General features: G+C 47.4%; 1 protein-coding gene across 1 annotated transcript in view; it reads left to right on the top strand.

The window, feature by feature from the left end:
- Positions 1-12,700, top strand: part of USP43 (ubiquitin specific peptidase 43) — a 50,308-nt gene that overhangs the window by 1,756 nt on the left and 35,852 nt on the right. Inside the window, exon 2 of the mRNA XM_077883068.1 lies at positions 7,476-7,607. Within this exon, the coding sequence (XP_077739194.1) occupies positions 7,476-7,607 (132 nt within the window). The remainder of the gene's footprint in view (positions 1-7,475; positions 7,608-12,700) is intronic.

Here is a 12,700-nt window from a genome sequence, read left to right as displayed (position 1 = left end):
GTACAGTAGTTCTCTCCCCCCTTATGCTTGGGGGGGGGGTACGTCCCAAGCCCCCCAGTGGGTGCCTGAAACCAGAGGTAGTACCAAGCCCTACATAATCACTATATTTCTTTCTATACATACTTACCTACAATAAAGCTTAATTTATAGTTAGGTCAAGTTAAGACACGGACTGCAATAACTCATCACAGAAAAGAACACTTATAACAATATACAGTAATAAAAGTTACGGGAATGGGTGTCTCTCTCTGTAAATACTGTATACAGTACTCACCCTTCTTGCAAGGATGCGAGGTCATCACGTCTGTGATGAGGTGAAGCAAGGGATGTAGGCATTGTCACGGGGTTGGTCTTCTGACCTAAGTCGGGAGGATCATGTGCTTCCCTATGAGGCTGACTGACCAGCAGTAACCGAAACAACAGAAATCTTAGGATGGCAGGGACCACCGTAGGGTGTAGTGGTTAAGAGCAGGGTCTCTGGAGCTTTGTGACCTCGAGCAGGTTACCAAATCCCGCTGTGCCTCCACTTTCCTCATCTGTGAAATGGGACCATAATGGTACCTACCTTATTATCAGGTCGTTGGGAGGATTCAATGAGTTCTGTCTCTGTACAGACTAAGAACAGTGCCAGACCTCCAGGAAGCTTTTGTCATTTCTCTTGTTTCTCACCTACAGAGACCTGGAGGAGGGAGAGAGGTAATGTGTGTATACCTTAACTCTTGCCAGGTACATTCTCATGCGGTTCCTGCTACGGTGGGAGAGACAGGAGCAGCTTGAAAAAAATCCTCCAAATAAGTAACTGCTCTCCGTGACTCATTGGGATTTCCTATCTCATCTCTTGCTCTCAAATCCCCAAGGCCTGGAAGCTCCTTGAAAGCCGGGGGGGGGGGGGGGGGGGGGGGGGGGGGGCTGGAGGATAGTCATTTGTTAATTGTTAATGAGGGTGATGTAATCTGAGGTTTCCTGGGACTTTTGGGGCAGCCAGGCTTGGAGGGAGCAGAGGATGCCAGGATCTGGGCTTTTAATAAACCCTGCTGATTGATATCTAGGTAGGCTCCCCTTATTATCCAGGTGAGGAAACATCCCTTCACCCGACAGATAGTCCCGACACTATGCCAGGCACTTGGAATGCATGAGAAGCGTTGAGTACAAACCCCCATGGGGCTGCTTTCTAGGAGTTCCCAGTCTAGCGGGAGAGGTGGATGTTAATGAAATGATAGCACAGGCATGTGGTCAGAGCTGGTGACAAGAACTGGAAAATAAAAATATACAGGGTGCTTATGGCAGTTCTGGCAGGAGGATATGATCGATGGCGGGACGTGGGACGGGGTGTCCCAGGAGAAGTAGCGGTCAGGAGAGGTCAACAGGAGAGGTCAGCTAAGGACAGGGGAGGGTGGGGATGTGCATTCTCTGGCAGGTGGAGCTGAGGGGCCTTCTGTGAGTGGGGCAGGATAAATGCAAGATTAAGTAAATTAACGGAAGGGGCACCTGGGTGGCTCAGTCGGTTAAGCCTCTGTCTTCGGCTCAGGTCATGATCCCGGGGTCCTGGGATCGACCCAATGGGAAGCCTGCTTCTCCCTCTCATGGAGTACCCCACCTCCTCCCACTCATGCTGTCACACTTGCTCGCTCTCAAATAAATAAACATCTTTAAAAAATAATAAATTAAATAATGCAAAAATAAATAAATAAATAATGGGAGCCTCTGTCCCCGGGGAGAGGAGCTGAAGAATTGGTTGGGGATAAGCTGCAGAAGGTTTTCAGGAAGGAGTTGGGTCTTGAGGAGGGATTGCTAGCTTCAGGCCAAGGAAGAGGGGAATAGAGGAGGGACCAGCATGCTGGAGTGAGTTACCCCAACCCCAGCCATGCAAATGGGATGGCTTTGCGGTGTCCTCTTTGCTGACCTCCCAGACACCCAGCATGCAGACAGTAGGACCGTCCTCTTTTAACAACACATGAGTAAATACATCCTAACAAATCCCACCAATGGTATTATCTATGACACGTGGACATGTTGCTTTTCTAACGATGTCATTAAATATGTGCATAGGAAAAAAAACTCGGGAGGTGCTAAAAATATAAAGAAATGATTTGGAACTCCACCCTCCAGAGACAACCTTCGTAAACATCGCCGTGTTTCAGAGCATCTACATTACTGGAAATTCTAGTTTTATATCCTGCTTTTTTTTTCATGCGAATATTGTCCTAAGGCTTTCTCCTGGCCATTATAACATTCTGTAGAACTCAATTTTAAATGATTTTGTAATATTTCATTACATGAACCAGTCCCTGCAGAGATATTTACTGTGCAGGTTTCCAGTTATCACACTGTCTTGAAAATTCTTGAGTCCAAATCATTGTCCTTGGCTCTGACCATTTCCTAAATTTGCTCCCTCGAAGGGGACTTACATGGTCAAAGCAAAGATGTGACTATTATATTTTTATTTTTTTTTCTTTTTAAATCAGTGTTATTGGGGTATAACTCAGGTACAGTGCAGTGCACCCATTTTAAAAAATTGAGCTATTCCTGACATGCAACGCTGTGTAAGTTTAAGCTATACAGTGAATTGTTGATACATTTATGCTGCAGGATGATTGCCTTGGTTAGCATTACCTAACATCCTTATGGAACATCACTTGGTAATCATTTTTTTCCAGTGTTGGGAACAGTTAAAGGCTAATCTCAGCAAGTGTAATGTTTCAACTTACTGAACAAAAGAAATAGCATCTCATTTTTCTTTGGTTTCTTTGGTTAAGAGCTTCTTGACTAGTCGTGAGACTGCTCCTGGATTTGCGTGTCCATGTTGACTGTCCCTTCGGCCTGGGTCTCAATACTCCTTTTTCTGTTTTCTGTTAGTTCCTCAAGCCTTAAACTCGCCACAGATACTCTCTGCAAACTCACTCCTTCCCATCCCCAATCCTAGAAGTTGTAGATTTATTTACGTCATACTTTTTGATAAAGATTCTGTGTTATGTATTTCTAAGTTTTCCCATGGCTATGTTAAGGATTTCAGCCATCTGGAGTTTATCTTAGCTTATGTACTTAGGCATCACTTGTAGACCTACAATTTTAGACATACAGTATGCCTTACGTGATGCACTAGAGGCATTGCCTTTTACGAGCAGGGATTCTTCTTCATCGCTCTTATATTTTGGAAGTTCTGGACGAAACAGTAAGACACGAAATGGAAATGGGATAAAAAAAGAAAGATTGAACAGAAAGGAAATGGCTAGATGAGTCTAGAAATCCATATTGTAGCATGATGGCGGTCACTAACGAGATCAGAAACCAGACAGAAAATCAAAAGTGATAACCATTTGGAGTGTGCGAAAATTAGATTTCATTCCCGAAAAGCACCGGAAATATGAAATAACTAGGAATCATTGTGTAAGAGGTGTGTTAAAAATGATCAGTGTTGAGAGAGAGAAAGGCACGCACACATGCAGAGCGAGCTATGTCAGGCTGCAGTGTAGAAGTAGCAAATATTTCTGTCCATTTCTCCCAAGGGAGGATTTCACTTTAATACAGCTCTGGCCACATTTTCTTTTTTTCTTTTTTCTTTTTTTATTTATTTTTTATTTTTTTTTCTTTTCTTTTTTCTTTTTTTAAAAGATTTTATTTATTTATTCATGAGAGACACAGAGAGAGGCAGAGACACAGGCAGAGGGAGAAGCAGGCTCCATGCAGGGAGCCCGATGTGGGACTCGATCCTGGGACTCCAGGATCACTCCCTGGGCCGAAGGCAGGCACTAAACCGCTAAGCCACCCAGGGATCCCCTGGCCACATTTTCATAGACTTTCTGTGTGAGTGTCTTCTGCAGGAACCAGTAGGTCAAGTTTTTTTCCTTTTTTTAATTTTAATTTTTTTTTAATTTTTTTTTTATTTATTTATGATAGGCACACAGTGAGAGAGAGAGAGGCAGAGACACAGGCAGAGGGAGAAGCAGGCTCCATGCACCGGGAGCCCGATGTGGGATTCGATCCCGGGTCTCCAGGATCGCGCCCTGGGCCAAAGGCAGGCGCCAAACCGCTGCGCCACCCAGGGATCCCTTAATTTTAATTTTTTAAAGGAATTTATTTATCTACTTGACACAGAGAAAGAGAGAGCACAAGCAGGAAGTGGAAGAGGGGGGAAGCAGGCTCCCTGCAGAGCAGGGGCTCTATCCCAGGACCCCGGGATCATGACCTGAGCTGAAGGCAGACACCCAACAGACTGAGTCACCCAGGTGCCCCTAGGTCAAGTTATTTCGAAAAAAAAACCCGAACTCTAAAATACCTGCCAGAGACCATTCTAAGCTGAAAAATACTAAAGAACAAAATTCAGTGTAATAAAATTTGCAGTGTACAAATGAAAAAAAAAAAAAAAAAGACCACTTGTCCCATCCTCTTATAATAACCATTGGTTAATATTTTGCCATGTATTTCTGGTCTTTTCTAGCTATAGATATATATCAAATAATCTCAAATACATATTTTTGCACTTTTCAAAAAAATGATAGGATCATTTATTTGCTTCTCATTTCCTCAAGCATAATTTTTCAGGCCATCTGAGTGTGCCATAAGTGTTCCCCAGGAAACCAGTACGTAGCAGTATCTTTGCTTGTAGTTCTCATTTCCTGTTGCTAGATCCCCCAAAGTGGAATTACTGTTTCTCTAGAAGGACTTTTCCAAGGGCCTAGCTTGTCTACTTCTTGAAATCCTCACATTCTTTCTGGAAAGGTTGTATGGCTTTAGTACCAGGCTAAGAGGAAGAGTGTCCATCTTAAAGGACTCACATGATGAGCAAAAGGGGGATGGATTTCTCACCAAAGGAAGAGGACATCAAGGTGTAGAGTGTGGAGTTGGCAAGATATGTTGGGGGCACCTGAGTGGCTCAATTAGCTTTGAAATATGTGGGAGGGCAGTGAAAAATATGGGCGGGGCCAGACCAGAGCAGGGTGGATTGTTCGCTGGTGAGTTAGGGGAGGTTTGAGTTGAGGCATGATGTTCTCCAATGGGCTGTGGGCTGGCACAGGGAAAGTCCCAGGGCTGGGCTCCTTTGCCAGGAGGTGCTGTCTTCTGGGTTCTCAGCAATTAGGACTCTGGCGGGAATGGGTTTCTACTGAAGGGACACAGAGACAGATTGGGAACCAGCTTCCAGAACGCTTGGTGCTGACCGATGTGGGTTCAAGAGAGACTCTGAAGGTGCCTGGGGGGCTCAGTCGGTGAAGCATCTGCCTTCGGCTCAGGTCATGATCCTGGGGTCCTGGGATCGAGCCCTGTGTTGGGTTCCCTGCTCAGTGGGGAGCCTGCTTCTCCCTCTCCCTCTGCCCCTCCCCCTGCTTGTGCTCCCTTGCTGTCTTTCTCTCTCAAAATAATAATTTTTGTTTAAGAGAGAGAATCTGAAAAAGGACACTGATGTTAAGAGGAAGAGCTGGTTTTAGAGAATTTGAGTTGGAGGTGGCTGCTCCCCCGGGGAAGGAATGTTGGTACTAAGAATAGAGATAGTGGGATACTGAGGGTGGCTAGGCGATGGGTGGCCAGGTAGGATGCACTGCATAATGCCCAGTTAAATTTGAATTTCAGATAAACAACAAATAACTTCTTTAGCGTAAATATATTACAAGTATTGCATGGGACGTACTTAAACTAAAAGCGATCGCTGCTTGCCTGAAATTCAAACTTAATTGAACACCGTGCATTTTTGCTTGCTAAATCTGCCAGCCCTGGGGTACCTGGGTGGCTCAGTGGTTGAGCATCTGCCTTCAGCTCAGGTTGTGATCCCGGAGTCCTAGGATCAAGTTCCCCATTGGGCTCCCTGCAGAGAGCCTGCTTCTCTCTCTGCCTGTGTCTCTGCCTCTCTGTGTCTCTCATGAGTAAATACATAAATTAATAAAATATTTTTAAAAATCAATCAATCAATCAATCAATCTGGCAGCCGTACCTGGAGGTCAAAGGACAAAGAAGCCTGGAGGAAGAATACCACAAAGGATCCACCAGTGAGCCATAAACTAGTATGATTGGAATAAAGACTCAGAGCCAGTATTTCAGCTAATTCAATCTTGAATTTTGCTTTGTCATATCCCAAAGTTTCCTTTAAATCCCAGTGGAAGGATTAGAGGAAGAAAAAGCAAAAAGCCCAGGCTATTTGATTTGACTGGCGGTGGTGAGGATCATGTGGGTCCATAGCTCAGACTGCTCCATTTGGTGGGAGCCAAGGGCAGCCCTGCGTGAGGTGGGGCTTGCTGCCTGACTGCATCTAAGGGGGGTGGTGGCAAAGAACCAGAATGTACTCTGTGCACCTGCACGTGTGCATACATGGGCAGTGGGGATTTGCTTAATCTCAGATCCTCATGCTAGCACGTGCATTAAGAAAAACAAATCAAACTCTTCTGGGGCACCTGGGTGGCTTAGCATTTGAACATGTGCCTTTGGCTCAGGGCATGATCCCGGGGTCCTGGGATCGAGTCCTGCATTGGGCTCCCTGCAGGGAGCCTGCTTCTCCCTCTGCCTGTGTCTCTGCCTCTCTCTCTCTCTGTCTCTCATGAATAAATAAACAAAATCTTCAAAAAAAAAAATGTTTCCTGGAAAGATGCTTGAGAAAATGCCGAGTGGCCTCCCTCTGGGGCTGGGCACCCAGAGATGGGGGCTGGGTGGAGGGAAGACTTTTCATGACCATCTTTTTTTTATGTCTTGAATTCTTTAAATGTCCATATGTCTATATGTCACCCTTTGGAATAAACCTTAAAACAAAACAAAACAAAACAACCTGGAATATGCATCCCTGTAGGAGATGACAAAGCTGTGGCATGATTTCTCAGGAGGGCCGAGGGAGCTTAGTGGGCATCAGGCCTCCTGTGCGTTCTGTTCAGTGTTGTAACTCCAGCCCCTACAGTAGTATCTGGCACGTGGTCCGCCCTGAACAAATGTTTACGAACGAACGGGGCGCAGGACTGGCTCAGGCATCGTGGGATCTAACCACAGAAGTTTGATTTCACATCTGCTGGGAGGAGGCAGTTAAGGGAGCCGCGTGCATGTTAGGACAGCCCACTTTGGGGGGGGGGGGGGGACTGGGAGTGGATGAGTCACCCAGGGAGAGAGTAGGAGAGTGGGGCAGGATGCTTTCATGGGTGGCAGTGGTGGGAACTGAGTGCCCAGTGGGAGCAAACACCCTCGCAATCAACAGACAAGATCATCCACATATTCAGCCCAGATGGCCTGTGGGGTTTCCAAGGACAGGACCTATATCAGCAATCTTTCCAGTGGGGGGATGCAGGGAGAAATTGCCTTCCATACAGAACACCAGGATAGGATTTGGGGACATTGCCCCCAAAGAGCAGGCTTCAGCCCAGAAAGTTCTCACCTCAAGGCTGGTTCCACGTTGTCAGCCCCGATCAGGGCCCACTAGTGACCCCTGGCAGGCTTGGTGCTTACAGGCCCTGACTTGGTTCTTCAAGGGACTCTACTGACCATCTGGTTTTCTACTTTCTTTGCAGAACGCTGTGTCCAAGTATGGCTCCCAGTTCCAAGGCAATGCCCAGCACGATGCCCTGGAGTTCCTGCTCTGGTTGCTGGATCGTGTGCATGAGGACTTGGAGGGCTCCTCCCGAGGACCAGGGGCTGAGAAGGTGGGACACTCGAACACCACGTCGTGTTTGGCTTGCTTTCTTTTTTTTCCCCCTTGAATATTTACTTGATATGGGGTCCTGCTAGAGTTATCACCTCCATTGCATATATGAGTAAACCAAGGATCAGAGAGGTCGAGGAACCTTCCCAAAGCAACACAGCTAAAGAAGGGACAGAACCAGGGTTCAAGTACAAGGGGGTCTGGCTTGAAACACTGTTTTCTTATTTTAACAAGAACTATCACAGTTGCCCCTAAAGCACATAAATGAAACAAAGAAAAAAAAAATCACCACAACGGAACCTGGGAGGACCAGAAAAGTTACAGTGTTTTGTGGGATGGTGTTTCTGGGTTGTGGGACTATGGGCGGTTCTTCTTTTAAACACAGCGATCTTATCCTTCTCAGATCTTTTTAGTTGAAAGTGACTGAAATTTAACTTGATCCAATTTCAGGAAAGAGCATTTATTGGCTTTTATAACCTTAATCCAAGGCTTGCACCAGCTTCAGGTAAGGCTGGACCCAAGGACTCAGATGATGTCACCACCACGTCTTTGGCTCTTTATTTCTTGTTGGCTTCATTCTCCAATCGGCTCTGCCTCCATGGTGGCCAGAGGAGCCTCTGCAGTGTTCACTTAGTCTTCCTTTTTTTTTTTTTTTTTTTTCAGAGAGGGAGAGAGAGAATCTTCTTCTTTTTTTTTTTTTTTTTTTTTTTACTTTTATTTATTTATTCATGAGAGACACAGAGAGAGAAGGAGGGAGACCGATGTGGGACTCAATCCCAGGATCTGAGCCAAAGGCAGATGCTCAACCACTGGGCCACCTAGGCATCCTGAGAGAGAGAGGATCTTAAGCAGGTTCCATGCCCATTGTGGAGCCCAGTGTGGGCCCAGCTCGATCTCATGGCCCTGACATCATGACCTGATCTGAAATCAAGAGTTGGACACTTAACTGACTGAGCCACTCAGGTGCCCCAGCACTCACGTAGTCTTTAGAGCATCTGGGCTGGGTCGCTTCCCCAGAGATGAGTGCTTGAGCAGAAAAATATGTCCACCACCCTGTGTATTCTATAATCTCATAGTGAACCCATTTTGAAATCAGAATGACATATTTTTTAAAAGATACCATGTATTGAATATTCATTATGTGCCATGCATCTCACTTGATGCTTTTCAGGGCTGGCTTCACTGCTGACACGTAAGAGATGTTTCATAGACTCTTGAGCAGTTGGACAGGTCCCATCACTCTCCTGCTCTGATGTTCTCACGGATGGCTCACGTTTTGTAGTTAAGGAAGAGTTGGGTTAGGCAAATTGCCCAAGGTCATCCAGCTAATACTTGGGTGAAATGGAATCGAACCTGAGTCGATGTCAAAGCAGGGCTGGATCCCTTTCCTTCTCACCCTGCTGGGGTGAGAGGAGACGAGCAGATCGAGGGTGCCCCGTTCCCTGGCCGCACAGGAAAAGACTTGTCCTGTGTGTTCGCCTCCTCCCCATCCCTGGCTGTGCCAGGCTGCACTTCCTACCTGGAAAGTCACTTCCTAGACAGCCTTTCAATCCTTCCTCTGCTGTCGTCTGGTGGCAGGAAGGGGTATTGGGCTTATGGGCCAGGGAAGGTCACAGAGAGGTTAAGTGACTTGCCCCAAGTCACACAGCCAGTCTGTGGGAGAGCCAGGATCCACATCTAGGGAGCGTGACCCTAGAGCAGGGTTCTCTCAGACTGCATGTTTCACATCTGTGGCCGGATAGCAAGCACATCTTTGCTGTGGAGGCTGTCCTGTGCCACGGGGCCTTTGCAGTGTCCATCTACCCACAGGATGCTGGTGACATGCCAATAATTCTTTTTACTGAGTTGAGGACCCACATCAAAGCAGCCCTAGATGGTCTTCGAATCTCTAATGCATCCTCCTAGATAGATGTTCTCCACACCAAAGCCAGAGGTATCTTTTGAGAAAGGACAAAAGGTCATGTCTCCCTCCTTCTTAAATGTCTCTGGTGGCTTCCTGTTGTACTTAGAACAAAATCCAGGCTTCTGACTGGACCCGCCAGCCGCTCAGACTGACTTCAGGCCCCTCTGCCCCTTGCTCCTTGTTCTGAGCCACGCCAGTCAGTCGCTCTCTGGTCCTTTCCCTAAGACGCTCTGATCGATCACCCAGGCAGGAAGAGAGAGTGGCCATTGACCAAAGAGAGGAGCTTGCCCAGCTCTTAGCTTGACCTGATTGAGACCAGAAAAGATCTATTTCTCTGTCTGGGGTGGAAGCGCCTTCTGGAATTTGCTGTCATAAAATTGGGCTGCCCGTGGAGGCCTGGCTGGGAAGGCTCGATGGTAAAGTGGGAGCTGGCAGGAAACCTCATCCTCCCTTTCTGAGAAGGGACTGTCCTCTGTAACTGAGCAATTTTTTCCTTTTTTTTTTAAAGATTTTATTTATTTATTTGAGAGAGAGAGAGCGCGAGAGCACTAGAGACAGCAAGCACAGGTCAGGGGTAGAGGCAGAGGGAGAAGAAGACTCTCTGCTGAGTAGGGAGCCTGATGCAGGGCTCGATCCCAGGACTCCGGGTCATGACCTGAACCAAAGGCAGACATTTCACCGTCTGAGCCACCCAGGCGCCCCAGTTTTTTTCTTTTTGAGGTTATTTCTGTTTCAAAACATGGGAAGGCCATACAGCTAGGTGTTTTTTGAAACTAGAATAGAAAACATAAGGACCACGTTTCTTCTCTATCCCTGGAATGATTCTCCAATGTTTTCATCCAGTGAAAAGGACATATTTTTACCATCCTATAGATGCTCTCACAGAGGCCATCTTTTGGGAAATGCCTCTGTTGCAGAATTAAGAACAGGAGGGGGCTGCAGAGAGGACCAGAAAACTATATATATGAGGCACCTGCTCTGTGCAATCCAGGACACACAATTTTTTTTTCTTTTAATGGTGGCTTCGTGAAATGGATGTGATAGTCCTGCTCCTTTTAGAAGTGAAATGAGGCCCAGAGAGATGCTCAGGGCCACTTGGCTAGCAGACTGGAGCCGGCCTGGTCTGACCTCCTAGTCCACGCTCTGCAAATGACCCTGCTGCCTCTGAGACCAGCCTCACTCCACATTTTCTCCTTCTGTACCCCCTTCCGGGTGACCCTGCCTCTCCGCCTGCCCCCACTCCCACCTCTCCGAGCCACGTTACCACCTTGATGCAGAAGCACCTGTATCTTTGTGAGGTCTTTGGCTGCAAGTGAACAGCAACCAGTTGCAGCTGACTTGTAAGGGGATCAGAGGGGAGACGAGAACCCAGCTTGGACCCAGAGAGAATCAGACAGCTCTGGATGCGCCTGTCACAGTGGCAGAAGCTGCTGGGCTCTGGCCCGGGCACCCTGCTGCAATCACTGTTTCAGGCTTTGGTCACTCTGCTCACGATTCACATGCAGGGCAGGAACATGTCATCCAGCTTGCTTGGGTCACGAGCCTGTCCCTTGCTAAGGGTGGGTGGGACATCTAATTAAAGAGCCCTACCTCTCTGTGGACTGGGCTCAGTGTCCCAGAAGGGGCACCAGGACTAAGGACCCGGGCTCAGTGTCCCAGAAAGGGCATCCGCCCTCCGCAGCCACAAATCACCCAGCGTGATCTCTGCATCCAGGGTTCATCCCCTTCCAGCTCCCCATCACCTTACACAGTGTGCCCTTCCCTGACCCACTTCTCCCTTCCAGTTTCCCTCATCCGCTGATGGAACAGGCATTCTCCAGCCACCAGATGGGAGCTTCAGGTTGCTCCCACCTGTCTTCTCCCCTTTTCTTTGTCTGCTGCCCCACCAAGTGCTCAGGTATGAGCTGTGGACACAGGGCATCTTGAGTCCATCTCTCTTTTTCTTTCTTTTTTTTTTTTTTAAAGGTTTTATTTATTTGAGAGAGGGAGTGAGTGAGAGAGAGCATGAGCAGGGGCAGGGAGAGGGAGAAGCAGACTCCCCGCTGAGCAGGGAGCCCAACACGGGGCCCCATCCAGGCACCCTAAGATCATGACCCGACTGGAAGGCAGACGCTTCACCCACTGAGCCACCCAAGCGCCCCCCTCCTTTTCGTTTTTGTAGCTCCTGCTCCAGTTTGCCCCGTTGTACCCCAGGCCTCCTGATCTGTGTCCTTAACTCCAGATGGATCCTGGAGGCTATTTCTTTTCTTTTTCTTTTTTTTTTAATTTTTTTAATTGGAGTTCAATTTGCCAACATATAGCATAACACCCAGTGCTCATCCCATCAAGTGCCTCCCTCAGTGCCCGTCACCCAGTCACCCCAACCCCCTGCCCACTTCCCTTTCCACTACCCCTTCTTCATTTCCCAGAGTTAGGTGTCTCTGGAGGCTATTTCTTAATCTTGCTTCTGGGCTGTTTACTGAACTGAGTAGTCTCCTTAAGGACATTGAAGGCCCCACTCAGCGCGGCAACCAGACTCGCCCAGCAGCCCTATCTACCACTACCCTTCTTACCTCCCCTGTGCTGGTCAAATTGAGCTTCGCAAAGCCATGGGGGCAAATAAGAATGTTCTGTTATGAGCATTTGCCCTAATATTTTATAACGGAAAATTTCATGCATGTGGAAACATTGAATTAATTATACAGAGAACCACCTAGACTCTACATTTTACTAAAATTGCTTTCTCTTGTATCTGTCCATCTATATACTCATCACTCTCTCCATGTTTTTCCTCCTCTTGCTGTTTCTTGATGCATTTTATTTTATTTTAACATTTTTATTTATTTGAAAAAGAGTGAGCAAGAGAAGGAGCTGGGGAGGAAGGAGAGGAAGAAGCAGGCTCCCTGCAGGGAGCCCGATGCAGGGCTCTATCCCAGGACCCTGAGATCACCATCTGAGTCCCCACTGAGCCACCCAGGCACTCCTCAATGCATTTTGGTGCACGTCACCCCACACACTACACATACATTCCTTTCTCCCGACTCTTTGAATATTTTAAGCCACCAGTTTGTGGGAATTTGCTAATGTGGGGTGAAGGAGGCTTATTCTCGATTCTAAGGGGTGAATCCTGGTTTGCCTGGGGCTCCTGTGAAGAGTGGCTCCCGGGGAGATGCAGGTGGGGCGGGTTGGCAGGTGGAAGATGGGAGATGTGG

Source organism: Canis aureus, chromosome 3 (assembly GCF_053574225.1).
Source record: "Canis aureus isolate CA01 chromosome 3, VMU_Caureus_v.1.0, whole genome shotgun sequence".
Taxonomy (NCBI): Eukaryota; Metazoa; Chordata; class Mammalia; order Carnivora; family Canidae; genus Canis; species Canis aureus.
This window is presented reverse-complemented; position numbering and strand designations above follow the sequence as displayed.